We start from the raw sequence: 19,271 nt of genomic DNA on the forward strand, positions 1-19,271 counted from the left end.
TAAAGTTTTCCATAAAGAGAATTCAAATTGCTGATAGTTTTGAGGTTATAACTCATTTTTAACACCTGTCAATACTACTCTCGGTCCAAGCTTTGGTTATTACCCAGGCAAGTTGTATACTTGCTGTCCATTACTCCCATTTGATTAACTTTGTTCTGAAGTTTTAATTGTGGTTGCTTATTCTGGGGATGGAAATTAACTTTGTGTAGTTAACCTCTTATTCTTAAAATAACTTCCAAAATAACTCGTATAGCAGGAGCTTTTTCGTTGCTGTGCAAGGTAAGCAATCGTATGCTCTTGGATTCTTCAGGATAAACAATGTTTCAAACATGCAAATTAATTTATTTACTACTATTCATGATTACTGTTGGTGTTGGAAACTGATCTTACAAACTGATCTTTGCAAATAAAAATGGCAGCTAATATTTTATAGGTCATAATTAAGATACGTGATGCCGATTCAGGGTAGCATCAATCTCTGCAGTGCCTCAATGTGCTTTTGGATTTCTGTTATTAAACCTTGGTAGCAAACAAGCTTTACTCTCACGCTTGTAAACCTGACTTGGTAGGTAGGTTAGGATATTGAAGCAGTCAAGCATAGGAGAACCTCACTTTTAGACCACAAAATGGATTAGTTGTTCAACCTCAGCCCCTGTGGTTCCATACAGGGGGGTCATGCATCATAAAATGATCCCAGGAAGTTTCCAAAAGGACTTGTGGAGTCTGGAGTTCATACCAGGTGATTTTGGTTCAAGATTCAAGGTAGTTTTTACCATAACTTATTCTCCCGAACAAAAGGTACAAAAAGGGATACTTTTTTACTACCCCCACTGGTTCTTTAGTAAGTAGAAATACTGGTTATTGCGTTAGCAATGGGAAAATTTCCTTTCTGATTTGAAGGGTTGGAGAGAACTGCAGGATCTGGTCAGGAAAATCTCACTTTGATCAAAACAAAACAATCAAAATAAAGCTGTTACATTCAGAGCACAAGTCAATTTTGAGACAGATGTTTGAGCAACCCTCTGGTTGAGGTAGAAGGCTGGAATTGTTTGAAACTCTTTGTCAAGGGTGGGACTAAGTGTACCATAATGGGATCTCCTCCATTTTTCTCCAAGAACTATGAATGAGAAAGAGTACTGAACTCCACTTAAATTGGAGTGTTCTGTTTAGCTTTCAGTTATCATTGGTTCGCCTCTGATCATTACAGATGGAGATTTGAAGTTTCTCATGAATATATTTTCATGCTTGAAATGTTTCCCCTTGCCTTTCCTTTTTGGCGTGGGGGGTATAGAGAAAGCTCTGTAGCGTTTGAAACGAAAGTGTTTTGCCTTCTACCGAATTAGTGTTGCATCTGAATTTATCGAAATGGCACTTAAGTGTCTATGCTGCCCTTAGCTTGCCTAGGTTTCATTTCTCCTCTCCATTTGATTCATGCTTTGTTTATTTTAAGATCACCAAATGACATGTATTGTCTAAGCTGCTTTTGGTTTTAAGTAATTTTTATGGCAATATGTGGAAGTATATTTTCTAGTTTATCTGGCTTACGAAGTCTAAGTGTGTTCTTAAAAGAATAAAATTGTGTATATTCTATTAGAAATATTAGGTCTACCATAAAATGAGAAATGTTTTCTATTTGGGATCAACAAGAAGAGGCTGAGAACTACTCTAACCTATTGAGACTTAAAATTTTTAATTGAGATTGCTTTGACAAAGGAAAACTGATTTCCTTTTGTGTCCACTTATCAGAGTCTAAAATTATATTTCAGGTCATAATTTGTATCATACTTCACAATAGACTGGTGCAGTATGGGGTCTAAGAACAGATCGGTTTGCCTGGGTGTCTAAGATGCAAAATACAATCTGTGCTTTTACAGTTTGTGCTCTAGGTATTTTTGCAATTGATTTCAGTTGCTGAATCTGATCTGAAGGAATATCATTACTGTGAAACAAAATTGGATAAAGAAGCTATAAAAGATAGAAACTCATAGCTTGAGTACCTAGTATAACAATCTACAATGTGATTTTTTTGGGGTCAAATCATTTTTTGAGCAGATGGTAACCCTATAAAGTATATTATCTTGCTTACACATACATTAGAGCTCAAGTCTCTTGAAACAAGTTTAAATACGGTCTTCTTTGTCTTAAACCAGCAAGAACACCAACTTTCATTTCAGTTTATTTGTAAAATCAATTTTTTTATTAAATGAATGTTTGGACCTGTTTCTTCAGGATGAATACATATGTTGAAGTAGTAACACAACAGGCTTCTTCAACCTCTCTTCTAAAAGAGCTTGAAATGCTCACACTGCCATCTTAACAGTGACATTAACCCAAACCTTAAAAATATTTTTAGAGTTCAATTTATAAAGCTGGAGTGTATTCTTGCACCTGTTTGGCCTGATCTTGCTGAGGTGATGGAGGAACAGGCAGCCTTTCCTGGGGCCTGGGCTGCGCTTGCAGGTCGCAGAGCTGCAGAGACCACTTCCAGGGCGACTGAGGGCAGGGGAGGCAGAGGTAGAGCATGAGACAGAATTGCTTTGTGAGCCAGAACCAGGCCACCAACTGCTGGCTGAATCATCTGCAGCAACTACAAAAATCACTGAATTATTCCCTGGTTAAATTATGGCATATCTACTACAGCAGGAACTGATTTTGGTTGAAGGCTATGAAATCAGCACGAGTCATTTTCAGTGCCTTACTATCCTCACTGCCTAGTGCGCTTTAAAGGAGGAAAAAAAAGAGGAAGGGGTAGAACCTTGTTATACTTCTGCTTGCTGAACTGCATATATCTGCATTATATATATATATATATATATATATATATCTGTATTATTAGACCCTTACATGCCTCTTCTTTGGATTACGTAAACAGATCGAGATACTGGAGCGTTTCCACGTGTGACACATTTTTCAGTGCTCTCTGAACACTTATATCTTCTCTGTCTCCGCTGACTTCCTTGATGAATTAGTAGGTGCTGGGATTGGTCACCAGCTTCCCTCGTGGCAGGGGTTCTACAGAGGTGACGGTCTGCCCAGTTCGGTCCTGTCTTGGGTTTCCCAGGAAAATGCTTGAGCCCCTTCAGTGGCACCATTCCTTTGAGACATGTTAAATTGATATTACCAAGGGTGATTCCTATGTTCTTTTGGGATTACTGCTCCTATTTTATACTCTCTGTGTCCACCTTCCCACCCACATCTGGAAGGTTTATCTTACGCTTCTGGTTCATTCATGCATAAATACCTTTGGCTATACTGAAGTATGCAATATTGTTAGTTTATGCCCAGCCTGCTAGAGTTGATCTGCGTCTCTGACTCTTGCAGAGTCAGAGATTTTTTCTTGTCTATATCATCAGTGGGGAAAAAAAATAATGTAAAAAGCAGAACAGGTTCCTAAAGCACCAGCATAAATATGTATCTGATTTCCTGGCTGGGAATTGTTGGGTAGCCAGTTCTTAATTCGTCTGGCATGTGCTATTTTGCCTGGGGGGGCAGGGGGCAGCAGGGGTATCGTTCCAAGTGAAATCAAAACATCTTGTAGCAGTAAGTCACAGCGTATGTGTTCTTTATGTGGTATATGAAATAATTCCGTGCAATCTTCAAGGAGGTTTAAAGTGAGAATGTGTATACCTCACATGCAAATTCATATTAAACAGTTGATCTAGCTGTAAGCCTACTTTTGGCTTTTAGAAAAAGAAAAAATGACCCATGAAAAAATAGGAGAAACACCTGGTTCTAAAAAAAAGTTTTGATACTCTTGACTACTCCAGCTAACTGTACGGGCTTTTTTAGAAAAAGGAATTTTGTGAAGAAGTTAAAACATAATTTTCCTTCCAACCTTAAAATGTTATATTTTTGTTTTAGAGATGTTTGATCAATCTATATGCATAATTCAAACGGTAGAATGAAAATATGGGAATTTTTAGCTGTGCATATGCTAATTAGCAGAACCTTAACGTAAGTCCTTGTGTCTCACTGACACAAGTTTATAATTTTTGAACAAGTAACACGTTTTCCTGATTAGGGGTCTAAACACTCCATGCATAACCATTATCTCCTGACTTGTTTCCTCTATAGATTATTATGTTTCATCTTAAACTTTCACACTTCTGTGAGGGTAAGATTTTTTTCTTCCTCCTACTATATGTCTTCTGCAACTAAAGCAATGGAGGACTTGTTGTGATTATCATAGGATTACTGGTGCTGTTGTTTCTGGCAGAGAAGAGTCACTTGTGCCAAAAGATTACTTTCGCCTTTGTCACTGCCAGCCACGACTTTTTACTCAGCTCCTGGATCAATTACAATAAAACAACAACAATGCTGTCAGCTGCAAAATGCAGCAAACTTCCACGAACTTGGCTCAATATAGGGAAATTTTTGCATTTACAAAGAGCGTTCTCCAGCCTTGAGGGTTCTTCCTGCAGTACAAGAAAGGAGTCCATAGTTTTCGTCTGGGTGATTGGACTGTACTTCCAGTTTAACATGCCTTGTGCAGGCTGTCTTTGTTAAAACAGTATTTTATAACTTCATAAAGCATGTTCCTTAAGGAAATAATGATTAGAATGCTATCACTGCATAAGTAGCTACTTAAATACCAGCTTGTATTTTCTTGCATTTTATTTGTAATGTGGCCAGTCTGAGATACATTAGCGAAAACAAATTTGCAATATAAAGTTTGGACTTAAGAATGATGGTGTGGAGTAACCTGCACTGAAGTCTTTTTTCTAAATTGTGGTGCTATAAAGCTTCGTGATTTATACTACATATCACATTAGGCATTTATGCTGTATTTTCAGAACCCTTTATGGGATAAGTCTGGTTGAGAGGGGGAGAAAAAAGTAATTAGTTGTGTTTTGTAGGCCAAAGTGCATTTAGGATGGAATTGTTCCTTCCTTCAAAAATAAAAAGTCTTGTGCTCTCTCTGTATATGATCAGTGATGCAATTGCTAGAATAGTCATCTTACCCTGTGTGAATGAATTTACTGTAGGAGTACTATGGCAATTAGTTGTTTTGGAATGTGGTTTAAAAGATAGCTTAGCCAGTTAATGTTGAATAGAAAGTAATTGAAGCAAGTGCTGGCAACGGTATTGTTGGCTAGATAATACACAGGATATATATTCTGATACTGATTTTAAAGCTCTCCCTATTTTTTCCTTCCCCTTTCTCTTTTGAGCTGTAACCTTGATTTGCATAAAGAGAACTGATTCTAAAAGAACCGTTACAGAATTAAAAAAGATTCCTCTTTTAGAAGAGCAGACATCATGAGTCTTTGTGGTTTTTCTTTTTTTATTAGGCAATTGAAATATAAAGCACTCTGTCTTGCCTTTTTCTCCCTTATGCTAAAATATCTTGCATGTAATGTGAAGACCAAATAGGGAAAATAATTTCACAGGCTTTACAATACTCAAGTAAGACATGAGAGCGAAGAGTAATAACAAGTGTACATTTCACAGTACGTACTACAATATTCTGTGCTAAAGATGCAGGATAAATCATGCTGTGCAAAAAGCCAGCCTAATGTGGCTGAGCTTGTTTTGTTACTTGGGTAACTTCTTACAGGTTATGTAGGGCTGGCACTGCAGATCTGCAAATCTTAACTTTTTTTGCTCCTGTTTTCAGCAGCTGCAGGTGTGTAAATGAGTAGGTTGCTTTGTAGCCAGCTTCGTTATCAAGGAAATTGTTCATGTTAAATTTTGCTTTTAGAAATATTATCTTAAAAGATGGAATTTGCTTTCAGGTTACATCAGAGAACATAGCTGACTTTGCTATCTCTTATTATAGGTTTGTGCTTTTCTTTTTATTGCTAGGTATGGATGAGCGAACAGGTGCCACATCATGGGGAACAAGTGGTCAGCCAAGTCCTTCATATGAATCTTCAAGGGTAAGGTTCCCACATTATAATTGATAATAAAGTTTATGAGAATGTACAGAGAAAATCAGCAGATGATCTGGCCATGTTTTTAAGGGTAAGCTCCTTTAAAAAGGTTAGCATCTCTTCAGAGATTCTAATGACTTTGAAATGCCGCAATACCAATTCAGATTTCTAAGGCTAAAAGATTTGTATGTTTAGTATTTATGAAAATAAACCGTACGTACCGGTATACTTGCATGATCAGCATGCATTTTATTTACCGTATCATCAGAAAATGAAAATACAAGTCATGTTACTTGTTCAGGAGCAGAGATGCATTGGCAAAGTACACGGAGCTCTAGCCTTTCCATTGACATTACCCAGTTGAAGTATGTGCTGCGTTATGGTGTTGGAGAGAGGCTTCACTTTTTCAATGGCTTTCTTCTGTTCCTGTTGTAGCTTCATCCACCCCACATACGGATCCCAAGTTTTTTGGTAGTATCTTGTATCTGACAATAATACCGTCTTGTTAAAACCCAACTCAGTGGTTAAAAGCCAGCTTTTCCTGTAGTAAATCACATTACCTTTTATCTACTCAGTTTTCATTTTACGAATACATACTCCCTAAAGAGCTAGTGAGCTAAGTACCTAATGAATTAATAGAAATGCACAGCATAATAGTTAACCCTGATCTAAATAATCTGTTCTGAATTCACTGCTGTCGACCCAGAGAGCTGTTAGCAGCTTTCTCCTGCTGTGGAATGTAGTGGGTGGGCTACAAGGTCTTGTCCAGGTGGATATTGCAAAAACCTGCATCTGACTTTGGAGGAAAACATTAGGAAGACTCTCTATGAAGTTTTATTTTTCCCCATTGATCTTCAATAAATAATCTACGGCAAATGGGTGGAAAAAAATAACTGTGTTGCAGAAGTATTTCTGTGCAATGTAGAAATCGGGTATCCTTAAAAACATCCTGAATAACTTGAGGCAGGAAGCCCAGCCTTTAGATGCCTTATCTTCATTTGCAATGGAATCTTATTATACAGCTTTTACTATTTGGTATTCTTACTGTAAGTGTTCAGTGTTTTGACACTCATCTATGAAATTGCTGATCAATATTAATCAGTAATGAGTCAAGCTGACCTAACCGGAATTTGAGTTATGATTCAAGTTCACAACTGGGAAATTAATACACTGTCCAAAAATAAAACCACCAGAAATCATATATTAAAGTTGTTGCATCTATCATTAAAAAAAGTAAAACAGTTGTCAATATAAACTTGTCTTGATCCCTGTGGAAGGATTCAAGTAAAAAAAAAAAAAAAGAAGTTAAATTTTTGCATTTGTCAGGTATCTCCCTACTCCCAGCATTTATAACTTTGGACTTAAAATAATTTATATTAAAAAAAAAAAGTCCTCTCAGCAAGCAATTACGCAATGTTGTTGAAAGTGAAGTAATCCTGCTCAATAAAAAAGGCTGTTTCTTAAACTGTTCGTGTACTTGTAATGTTGAGGTGGTAAAGTTTTTTCACTTCATTAGGGGATTTTTCTTTTTTAATCTTAAAGACAACAAAAATCCTGCATGAGGAAAAAGTACTGAAGTTAATGACAGACTCCTGTTCATTGAATATTTTTACAGATGTTTTTCTACACTACCTTTTTTCAGAAAGCTTGCTAAAATATATAAACATAAGGGCAAGCCTTAGGTTAGCATGGAACATGTCCATAAATTTCTTCATGGAATGACCTTATCTGCGAGCTGTTGGCAGCTGTGGAGCTGGTATGGCAATGGCTCCTGGCAGATCAGACACCAGCTGGTGGGCGACGGTAGGTTTAGGTTGTCCTTTGGGCCCTATGTGGTTGGTTGTCTTAGGAGGCTTGTTTTTGAAAGACTGCAAAAAATCTCCTTGGTTTTATGGAGTATATCATCTTCAAACACAGAGTAGTAATAAGAAGGGCGTGTCCCACAGGATTGGAATAGATTTTTTGCAGAATTGATGTGAAATGGATATCCGAAGCAATTCAGAGGGTATTTAGTTCTTTGTCTGGGTTTTCAGTACACCTTGAAGCTAGATAATGGGACAGGAAAAGCAAACTTTCTGTAGAGCCCTGCATGAAACAATAAAGAATGGTTGTCCGGGATGTCATTTAAATAACAGCTTTGTTTAAGGAAAAATTGAATTCCTCTTAAAGGAAAACGCTATTCTTGTGTTTTCCCCTAAAAGGTCATGAACAATAGAGTTGTGTGTTGTCTGGATATAGGATTTGTAATGATAAAGAGGTACAAATCAATTCATTCCATGGCCAGGTTTTTCTGGAGGAAAAAAAAAAAAAAGTAGAACACAGGAAATGGTCTTTTGCATTGTAATCCCAGGAAAAGCACCAGACTTCATTTATGAGTCTAAACCAAGTTTGTGTGCATATGTTTTGGGTAAGACTTATTGTCATTTATTTCTTGGTTTTCTTTCAACTAACGAGGCTCACAACGATACTTATTTAGAATTCTGAATATAGGTAACTTCTGGCTACTGCTTCATACGCTGACCAGAATAGATAAAAATGAGTGCAGGGGTCTGTATTGCAGGAATATAGATAATAATATTTCACAGTCAGCAGGGCAAGTGATGGACTTTACCTTTTATGTTTCTCCGTTACATCTTCTGATGAATATCATTTAGTATTTAAATAAGTCAAAATGATCTTGCTAATATGTTTGGCTCTAATGCTTCAGAATGCAGTGCTTTCTCGTAATTTCAGTATAGAACGTTCATCTTGTCGTAATTGTTCTTACGACTTCCTTGTTTACAGGAAAATGGCAGTCTTCATGGAAAAAGCTCAGACCTCTCCACGGACATAGAGAAGTTGAAACCGCAAGAGGTACCGATTTCTCTTCTTTATATTGTGTGTGTGGTGGCTTGTTTATTTATTTATTTATTTATTTTAAATCTGCCTGCAGCTGGCTACTGGAGTTTTTTCCTTAGAAGTCACAGTACAGCGACGGAATTGTTTAATAGTTTAAATCGTTGGCAAAATACTGGCTGGAATGTCCAGAGGCACATAATAGATTGGGAATTAATGGTAGTTAAATGTGTACCTTTCACAGGATCATTAAGTAAGATGGTGGAAGACTGGGTAAAGGGAGATCTTCCTCTGATCTCCTTTCTCTCCTCCTGCTAAAGGTCTGTTTGTGGTAATGCTTAAGGAAAGAGTATAAATGCAGGGCAATTATTTTGCCGCCTTTACTGATGTACAATCCTGGTGAAGCCCAGCACTTAGGGATTTAGGAGACTGTCTGGACAGAGCCAATCTTACAGACATTGTTCTTATAGCTACTGGTGGACTTGTTCTCTGAGAGTTGTGAATTTTTTTTATCGTGATTATAGTTTTGGCAAAAATAGCAAACATTCTGTGGCAAAAATACTGATGGTTGTGTGCTGACCAGTGATTTAACTGACTTCTACCATGTTCCTGTGTTTTGATGAGTGGTGATTAGTTGTTACTTACGTACTTCATATTTTTTCTTTTTTTTTTTTTTTTTTTCATGAACATCTTTGTTGTACATGCCAGTCATGTGTCTCCTCCACCAAACTGAGCAATCATAATCTACTGGTCTCTCATATAGTAACTTTACCTAGCTTCTGGTTAGGTTAGTTCTTGGTACCAATCTCTGAATTTTTCTGCATAACTTAGAATTGGGTTGATTACTGCTGCATGTGCTAGTCAACATGAGGGTATGCTGTCCGTTTCTGCATGACAAAAATACTTCTCTGTTCTTTTCTTACTTGTTCCTAAGTCTTGCACTTTTTGACTGTCACTGAGCTCTGAAGTGACATTGTTTCAAAAACTATATGGGATACCAAGATTTTTTCCTTATACTCCGCAGTAGTTCCCATCTTGTACTGTCACAATTATTTCTTTAAGCACATTTCTCATGTTTCTTTTGTGTTTACACCAAACATTATTTACTATTTCATTGCAAATTTTGTAGAGAACTTGCTTTGTAATTCTGCGCTAATATTTAGTAAGGATGTTTGAAAACATTTTTTGTTATCAATAAATTTTACCATCTCTCTGTTTACCCAGTCTTTTCTATTTATTCATGCAGCTGTTGAAGAATGTTGATCTGAGTACAGTTTTTTTGGGGGAAATGGGGAAAACACATTGGTAACTTCCTTTCACTATGAAAACTGGGCAATATTCCTGTGCTTGGGGTGGGGTGTTTTGTCTTTTAATCTGTTGATCAGTAATAAATTCACAAAAATCCTTCTCACATCCCATAACATTTTAGTTTACTTGACTCTCTCTTTTGGTAGTGTTTTGAACTAGCATTAAAGTTGGAAAGTCTGAGAATCACTGTAGACTTGAGAAAACCTTATATAATAGCCTTGTTTTTCAATGCCTAATAACGCTAAATATTCTAGCACTGGAGGATTAGTGGGTATTTGTATATTTAGAATCGGCTGTGATGATCTTAAATTCGTGAAAAGGTATGAATCAGTGACATCTGTGTGCAAAATCTCTTGCATAGAGTGAATGTTTTGCTAGAAAAATGAACCACTTGAAAATATATCTATAGTGGAAAATAAAAAGTAGGAAAGCTTTATTTTTAGAGGAATAATTCAGGGGAGCTAATTAGCAGGTCAGTCGAATTCTACAGAATGCTGATGTCTGCTTTAATCTTGAATGATTGTAATGAAGTCCATTTACAATACTGTGTCAAATTTGCCATCAGTTGGGGTGCTTTCTTTTTTTCTGACTATTCAATCTTGATTTTACCTTGATCTGGGCAACTGTGGTGGTTTTCGGATTGCTGTCTTTTGATTAATGTATGCAAGTCTCTCCCTTATCTGAGCGATGTAGTGCTAGAGATTTTTGTATGTGTTCGTAATCCCTTGCATTAGAAGGGTAGCTGTCTCTTAGCATATGCTGCAGAGAATTGGAAAGCTGGTTTTTAAAGCCTTGCTCTGCTGAGCTCTTCGAAGCCAATTCAGAGGTGCTAAAGCAAGTAGCGGTTTGATTGTTACATGATAATGTCTTGCCCTATAGCTCTTGAAAATTTTGTTTTCCTGCTGTGAGATGCTTCCAAAATTTTGGCTTTCCACTTTGTCTGGGAGTTGTCATTGATTCGCATAACCTAGCAACAAGTTGGTATATTTATTCTTTTTGGATAAATATAATCTTTTAATGAAGTTTTTCTTTCTATTGTAGCATGGTTAATAGTGGCTTTTATTTTCTGAATCATGATGCTCTGGGATTTTCTTTCATATTTTTGATTTTGTTTCAACACTCTTCGGAAAATGAAAAAAGGAACAAGGTTTTCATCTGTTTAAATTGCTCTTTCCAAAAGAGAAAAATACATATATTTTTTTTTTTAAAATAAGACATTTCCTTGCTATATATTTTTTCATTTTTTTTCTAATACATACATATGTGGTAATTTTAACTTTTTAAAATAAATTAGCAGCGATATTTTTGTTACAAAACTTCTACCATGGGTGCTTGAAGTATTTTCCAGCATTTATATTGCAATAAACGCTGTAAATGTACATTTTGACCTGTTTTAGCATAAAATCAAGTTTCAGCACTGAGTATGCAGTCTATTCTCCTCTCCTGTTGAGTTGCGTAACTCTTATAAATACCTATTTGAAGTCAGAGTTGAACCATTCAAGGTACCGCTGCTAGACATAGATAATAATGTAGCACCAGTCAACAGGTTATGCCCTACATGTATGTAAAAGACTTAGATATACATTGGAGCCGAAAATATTATTTGCCCATTCTATTCTTTTTACACCCCCCCCACCAGTAGTACTTTTAATTTGCAAAGAAGTCAAAAAACCAATAGTAATGAGATAGCAGGTTTTGAAATAGTATTTTATACCTCTTAATCTCAGGTACATTACAAGAAAGGAAGCTGTTAAATAGCAAAACAAGACAAGAGGGACACAGAAATACAGTAAGTGTTATCAAGTCTGTTGTACTTGTGTCCTTTTTGTCCTCTGGTTTCTTTTTTTTAATTTATTTTTATTTTTTATTGTTGTTGTTGGGGGAGGGAGATTGGTGGTGGTTCTGCTGATTATTTGCTTTTCCTGATGTATTCTATAAGTAAGCAGATGATACAGTGTGAAACCAAAGCCTAAATTCAATATCCCGTATTTAGTGCACAGGATGTTTCCACAAATGCAGCTTACTTTGTAATTTAACTTATGGGCAGCTCTATTTAAAACAGGTTCCAGAATTTTAAGCACAGTCTCTAGATAGGTTTCTTAAGTATTATTTTCAAGCTTGTTCATGCCAGTATGTTGGTCTCACTTGTGTTATTTTATTTCATGATTTATAGTTTAGATAAGAGCTAGAGAAATCTGTTTTCAGTCATAAGTTATTATTGTAGAAGTGTTTTTTTTTGTTTTTTTTTGGATCTCCCTATTATATTGAAATTAGTGTTGGAATATGATTTCAAATGAGCTTTCTGTGTGGCCAAAGAAATGTCTTATTGCATGTTGCATTGATACTTGTCTCACAAGAATTCAGAGAGGTGTAATTGGCTGTTTGGTTTAGTTGTTTAAAATCAGGTCCATTATTCACTATGTTAATTTCCTGGAAATAGATTTAGAACTGGAGAAAACGCTGATTATTGGAGAACAGATGCCTTGTTCAGTGTGTTGTGTTCAGTCACAAGTTTTGCTTGTTCACAGAGAAGTCTCTTTACTCTGGCCCATAGAATTGTGAAACATGAAGCGCAGTTGCGGTTGCAGCATCCAAGTTAATAGTCTACATGTAAATAACTTAAGTTTTAAGATGAAATTGATATTATTGTTTGTATCTCAGTTTTTGGTGAATCGGAATGAAAACTTAAACCACCATATAGTATACCATCATGAGGATAATATAAATTGAAGCTCTCTTGTAGTGGGTACCTGTTATGGTATAAGAACTTTTATGCTTCTAGGGTGAGTTCTGACTTCTCTGAATCCTTGAAGCACTCTTTTCTGAGAATATATATATTTTTTTGTTTTTATTTTTCTTTGGATTTATTTTTAACTTCTTTCTTTTTTGTAATGTTCATTCTTAGCAGTGTGTTCACAGCTAATTCACAGTAGACTCAGCAAGGTTTTGGCTCTGTAGTCTTTCCTCTTGGAGCCACTGACAAATACCTAGATTTGATGACTTTTCTTTCCAAAATGTTTGTTTATTTCTATAAACCTACATGATCACATAGACCATAACCTTTCAAAGTAGGTAGGACACATTGGTATGTCTTCCAGAAGCTGCTTATCTCATTTTCTCTCAGTGATCACAACCACAAAGCTCACAGGTACAGTACAGTGTGTCTCTCTCTTGCTGTCTCAACATCTCTGTAACACCCCATCCCTTTTTCCCCTTAATTCTTTTTTTTTTTGCTTTAGTTTATTTTAGAACTCAAATCAGTTGGAAGAGCAGATAACCCAAACTAAAGTGGATTTCAGCAGTAGACCTATTGTTCATTTACATATTATACGTTCAGGTGGCTTCTCTTGGATTGTAAGGAATCAGAAGCAGTATTCATTAAATTTAATCTTTTAGTCTGTAACCAAGTCGAACTGTGAAGTTAACCATTCCTTTTAGTGGAATTTTAAGTATCTTAACTTTAGTGGAGATAATTGATCTGTATTTTAAGTTGCTAAGTTGCAAATAGTCACTTACTGGTCTAGCAGCTTGCTTATGAGCTACAGCTGGGTCTGATTTTTGGTTTGTTCCCAGGTAAAGGTACTTGCATTGGAGAGAGGTGTTGAGGATAAGGGAAGAAGAACAAATTAAGTCTGTTTTCTCTAGTACGGTGGACTTGAACAAAATAAAAGGCTGTGCAGTACTTACAATACAGGAATAAATTATTTAAGGAAGTCAATAAATACATAGGAAAATCATGTGCTGTGCTGCCTAAAAGCTACCTTGTCGTTACAGTGCCTCCTTCATTTTTCAAAGGAAAACTGTGAAATAAAAATAGGATGTTATGCATTACTTAAAGAAAAAAAAAGTATGTCTATACATAAATATATATTAAAAAGTAGTTACATGTATATAATATAACTGAACAAGTCCACAGCTTGAGCTAGTGTTAGGAGTGTGGTTTTGCTTATGCATGGACAAACTGTGGTGTGACTTTGGACAATAATGATTAAAGGAGAGTAGTTTTCTGTTCGAGGTAGAATAAAAAGGGAGGGGATGAATCTGTGTCTGTGTTCTTCTTTTCCAAGCAGATTGAAGTTAGTTGTTATTCGGCCTTGTGTAAACGAACATGAATTGTCTTTCAGCATATGCTTTAGCAATTTTAACTGAGTTTTCCTACACCTTTAATCATGAAGTACTGACCTTATGGTCATGGTAATGAGGCAGAGACTCATTGTGTCGGGGTTACTTATGGGTTACTAGGATAAACGTGCCTGGTATGGAATGTTGTTTCTCTGTTGTTGGTTTGTTTTCATTTCCTCTTTCAGGATTACCAGAACAGTTAATTCTATAAGATAATTTTCAGGTGTCTTGTATGCTATCACGTAAGATTTTTGTAAATAGTCTCAGATTTTCGGTTGGTGTAGCTGTACTAGCACCTGTGTAGATAGAAAATCCTCTTGATAACGGGCAAAGCCTAAATCACTTGAGGAGTCTTACCCAGAAAAGGTGGGAATGAAAAGTATTACAAGTGATTATATTTTGTGTGTTTTAATTGATAGAGTTCAGTTACTGGAATGATAAGAGAACTTAACTTTAATCCAATGAAACGTAAAAAATGAATAAAATGTTAGAGCATTCAACCTTGAGAGCGCCTACACTCTGCAATTAAATTGCAGCACTAATTAGTAATAGTCCTCCAGCTGCATTTCATGCCAGGCATTATTAGTTTATGATACTTGTTGCTTTTGTTTGCAGACATTTCTGATTTTTGTCTTTCTGAATGCAGACATAGAGTGAGCCTGAAGTTTGGGAGAGGCTAACAGGCATTTTGCAACAGGCAAAACGAACAGTCTCAGTGTTAGAAAATGCTGTAAGGGAACGGTTGGCATTAGCGTCCATTAGGCTGAATTGGGACTGTAATAAAACAGAAGTTTTGTCTCCCTTTGTAAAGGGTAAAGCTGTTTTGGGTATTACTCGTGTAACAAGTTGGAACAAACAGTATGGTTTGGAGTTTACAGCTATGGCATACAAACGGTCGTACTCAAAACCAGTTTTCTTTGTATAGGTAGAAAAATGCCCTGTCTGAGCTGTCTGCTGTCCCTTTGCAATAGCGTGGTCATAAAAGAAAATAAATTGTCTAATAAGTCTATTTTGCAGACTTTTCACCAGCTATTTGCTAAATACTCAAACTGTGCCTTCTGATGCATGCTGATCGGTACGCTTGCTGAGGAATGAAGGTGGCAGAAATGAGGGTGTGTGCTGGGAATGGAAAGGTGCCCTCCAGCTTTCCTATGTCAAACCTGCCTCACAGCTAACGGGAAGTAGCAGGAAGGCCACCTATGGCCCAAAGGATGGGATCACCAACCTGCTCGAGGAGAGCGAGGTCAGAGTATAGATCACTGAGTAGTGCTTCCCAGAGGGAGAAGAGCTTTTGGCATAACTAGTTAGCTCCTGCTTATGCTTGAAGCTTTTATCAGTCACACTGTGATCAACTGAGTCCGATTCTGGAGGCAGGTGCAATAATCTTCAAAATTGCCATGTACTGGAATTTCTTTCCTGCCTCAGAAAGAGAGGATGAAATGGAAACATCCTAGGCTATCCTTTTTCACGTTTGGGGAGTACATATTACTGATTTTTTTTTTTTTTTTTAAAGCATAATTCACAGAAGTCACAGCACCAAGCCTTTCAGAATTTAAGAAGTGTTTGGACTGTGCACTTAGTCACATGGTCTAAAATTTTGGGTAGAGCCGTGTAGTGTCAGGAGTTGGGCTTGATGATCCTTATGGGTCCCTTCTGACTCAGGATATTCTATGATTCTATGATAATTTGAAAAGAGGGCTCTGGAATAGGTTTACATACTCCCTCTACCCCACCACCTGTTGCCGTTGCCATGAGGGATCCATTCAGTTGCCAGCTGCACAGTATTTCCTCTGAAATGTAGTCATACAGGTGGGATGTACCTTTGAATAAATCACTGTCTTTATTGCCATAGCAGACAGACCTTTTAAAGCTCTCAACTGCATTCTTCTTTTAAGCAGTAAATATGTTTTCAGTTTGCACTATCATATTTCTTAAATGTTTAAGCTCCGACTGTACTACTAAAAGCTTCCAGTAGCTTTTTGGAAAAGAAGCTATTGGAAGCCTCTAAAAGTCTCATCTCTGCTTGACTAAAGTTCTTTCCAGTAGGACTTCATGCTATTCATTATGTAAGTAAACAGTACAGATGTAAAAGCAAGAAATGGTATCAGGAATGCAGTTTTATTTGAAGTACATCTTGAATGTGAAGAATGCTCTGAAATAACTCTAATTTAGATCATTGTCCTTAGCACTCTTCTCATTTGGCTTAATTTGCTTTTGTGAAGTGGAAAAGAAGTTTGGTAAATCAAAGCTGTGCATGGTTGTGATTATTTTGTATTCCTGTGGGTGGGCTATATGTGGGAATCAATGCAGCATTTCTAGTGCCGACCAAAAAACTGCTGCTTGAGCTGATAGCTCGTAACTCACTGCGAAGGCTGAGGACCTGGTGTCACGGATGGAGGCCAAGTTCAGACCTCTGTACGTGGGTCCCCTGTGAAGGTGGAGGAGAGGCGACACTCAGCACGAGTGTGCATTCTGCAATGCATGACAAAGACAGAAAACCTATTCTATCTGTAGTGCTTGCATATGCATTAGTACATTTTTTTCCTCATCTTGGAACATTTCCTATGTTTTCTGTGGCTTTTAGCCTTGCAAAGGACATCTTAGCGCTTTTTTCAGGTGGCTGAAGTGGTTGATTTGTCCACGGGTGTAGAAATACAGCTTGGACGCTTGGATAATTGCACACACCAGTGTGTTCTGGGGAACGGAGAAGGTGTATGAAAAGAGCGTGCTGGAAAGGGTTGGCTGAAGGAAGCCTGATGGTAGGAGGGTGAGCGTTCTGGTCTCTCATCCCCCCAGTTCTCGAATCCCACTGTTTTTGAGGGGACTGAGGGAATGTGCAATATGAACCTGGGGGAGAGCGTTATTAATCCTGTGTGCTAGGTTGAGTGTGTTGCATGATGTGTAACCGTGTGTGAAATGAGTCTTACTCTTGTAATATATTCAGTAGTTTAAATATTTATTTTGTCAATAAAGATCTCCTGAAGACTTCGGTCTCAGGGGCTCATCTAGGCACTGCTTCACGAATGCTTGGGATAGGGATTCTTTCACCCCTCATTAATACTGTCCTTACTTTGTTGGGTTTTCTTTTTGTGTGCTTTGTTTTTTAAATAAAATAAAGTTCTCTGTTTGCACCCTTTTGTTCCTTTATTCAGCAGGTTGAATTTCTTTTTTGTTTCCTTTCAACTTAAAACCAACCCCATGTGGTGACCTTAGCTAGGAGCCGCTCCGGCTCCCCATTTCCTCGGCAGCTGCTGCCGCACGCTGCCTGCCTGACAGACGGGCCGGGTTGCGCTCACCAGAGGACACCCTTGTGGTCATAACCAAGCTGTAAATGTCACGAAGGCTGCTCCTGAATGCCTATCACTTGTGTATCGCTGATTCTGAAGTAGATAAAGTCAGCCGAAGATTCATTTGGGAGCTGGGACTCCCGGATGATTACTTTTAAAGCAGAATAGCGGGGAGAGTTGTGACACGCATCCGTGAGCAGTTGGTGGTGATGTGACAGTTATTTAGCCCTCAGTTACCAGCCCTTTGGTTGGACTGACAGCACGCCTGCAAAGATAGTGAGGCCTGTTTCAGCCCCATTAATGTTGTCTTGAATGGGAGCCTGCGGTCTGAAAAAATGATAAATGTTCAGTGATTGATGATTTTATAGTCCTGGGGGACTTGGGATGGCTTCTAGGAGCTGTGAGCAATTTTCCTCTGTCCCTTAATTAGGCCCCAGCTTTGGATTTCTCTCTAGATTTTAGTCTAAAGAGGCTTAAAGGAATGAATGATCAGGAATTGTAAGCTAAGGTTTACAAAATGTGGTTCAAAACTTCGGTTACAAAGGAGGTGCAATTTTCAGTGCGAAGTCTGTCAGGTTTTGATACGGTGTAAGTGATTCAGTGCACATCTGAGCAGTCTTAAGTGGCAAATACCATATTCATGCCTTTATACACAAAAGCTGAAAGCATTTTGAACTGTACAAAAGAAAATTTAAGTAATTGGTTTAATTAAATAATATGCATATCCTCGTGCTTCTGTGTTTTCTATCTGTCTCTTTTACCAGTGTTTCCAGACTGCCTAAGGGTCATCCCAGCCTTTTAAGTTGGCTATCTCAATGTTAGAGAAGTGCGAAACAGTGTTTCAGTTTGAATGCTGCTTTGAAAATTAGATAGCAAGATTATTTGATCAGTATTTGAAAGTAAACCTGTTGTCAGTGAGCTGTGCTGTTCAGCAATGTGATAGTGTTCAAATGTGTGTGAATCTGAAACTATGGAATTTCTATGCATTTGCACCAACGTTTTTTCCTAACATCTGTGGCTCATTATGAACTTCTTACTGTGTGTTTTGTTAATGCAAACAAACATTTAAAAAAAAAAAAAAGAAAAAAAAGAAAAAAAATGAGTTGTGACTTCTTCAGACCAATTTTACTCTCACAACGCTTAGTGACGTAACACTAAGAGGATTCAAATATCAATATATCTCAGTATTATTCAATTTTTAGGAATACATTCTATGAGGACACAACTTGCTAAGAAACGGTGATTTATTTTTGATGGAGAGAAGGAAAAGAGGGATGGAAAGTAAAATGTGGGCAGAGAGCGATTTCTGAGCGATAGACCTCAAAGCCAACTTTTGTGATGAATGACCAATTGTGACTCTGCACATTTAATTAGGGAAGTGTCATTACACTCAATTAGCAGGGCTGCCAAATAATCTGTTTAATACTCTGGTCTTTTTTTCTCTAGGGTTTTGCAGACAGTCCTCATTACAGTGATCACTTGAATGACAGTCGATTAGGGCCCCATGAAGGATTGTCCCCGACACCTTTCATGAACTCAAATCTGATGGGTAAGTAGGTAATTCTTTACGAGTATCCCCTCAAAGCCTCTTTGGTCAGAAAGAGACATTTTTCATCCCCTTGTCTAGGCCTGACATGTCAAGCATCTGGAAGTTGCTTTGTTTCTCACAGCAACACTGACTTTCCTGTTGAATTATTTGAATGTTGGGCAAATTCGTCATAAAGACCGTTGTCTGATGTTCTAGAAGAAAGAACTATCTACATATTCTCAAGTTGATCTAGAAAGTTAATATATTTTACTTTGATTTTTGCATTTCTCTAGTGAAATCAAAGTGATTTTAAAACTG

The 19,271-nt window shown here is 37.3% G+C and overlaps 1 protein-coding gene across 4 annotated transcripts in view; it reads left to right on the forward strand.

Moving 5' to 3' along the window:
* The window catches only part of TCF12 (transcription factor 12), a 158,700-nt gene that overhangs the window by 37,964 nt on the left and 101,465 nt on the right, over positions 1-19,271 (forward strand). For all 4 annotated transcript variants that reach the window (XM_084293472.1, XM_084293473.1, XM_084293474.1 and 1 more), the window contains exons 4-6: positions 5,806-5,879; positions 8,658-8,726; positions 18,872-18,974. In XM_084293472.1, coding sequence (XP_084149598.1) covers positions 5,806-5,879; positions 8,658-8,726; positions 18,872-18,974 — 246 coding nt within the window. The remainder of the gene's footprint in view (positions 1-5,805; positions 5,880-8,657; positions 8,727-18,871; positions 18,975-19,271) is intronic.

This window comes from Netta rufina (genome assembly GCF_964035555.1).
Source record: "Netta rufina genome assembly, chromosome: 11".
NCBI classification, from domain to species: Eukaryota; Metazoa; Chordata; class Aves; order Anseriformes; family Anatidae; genus Netta; species Netta rufina.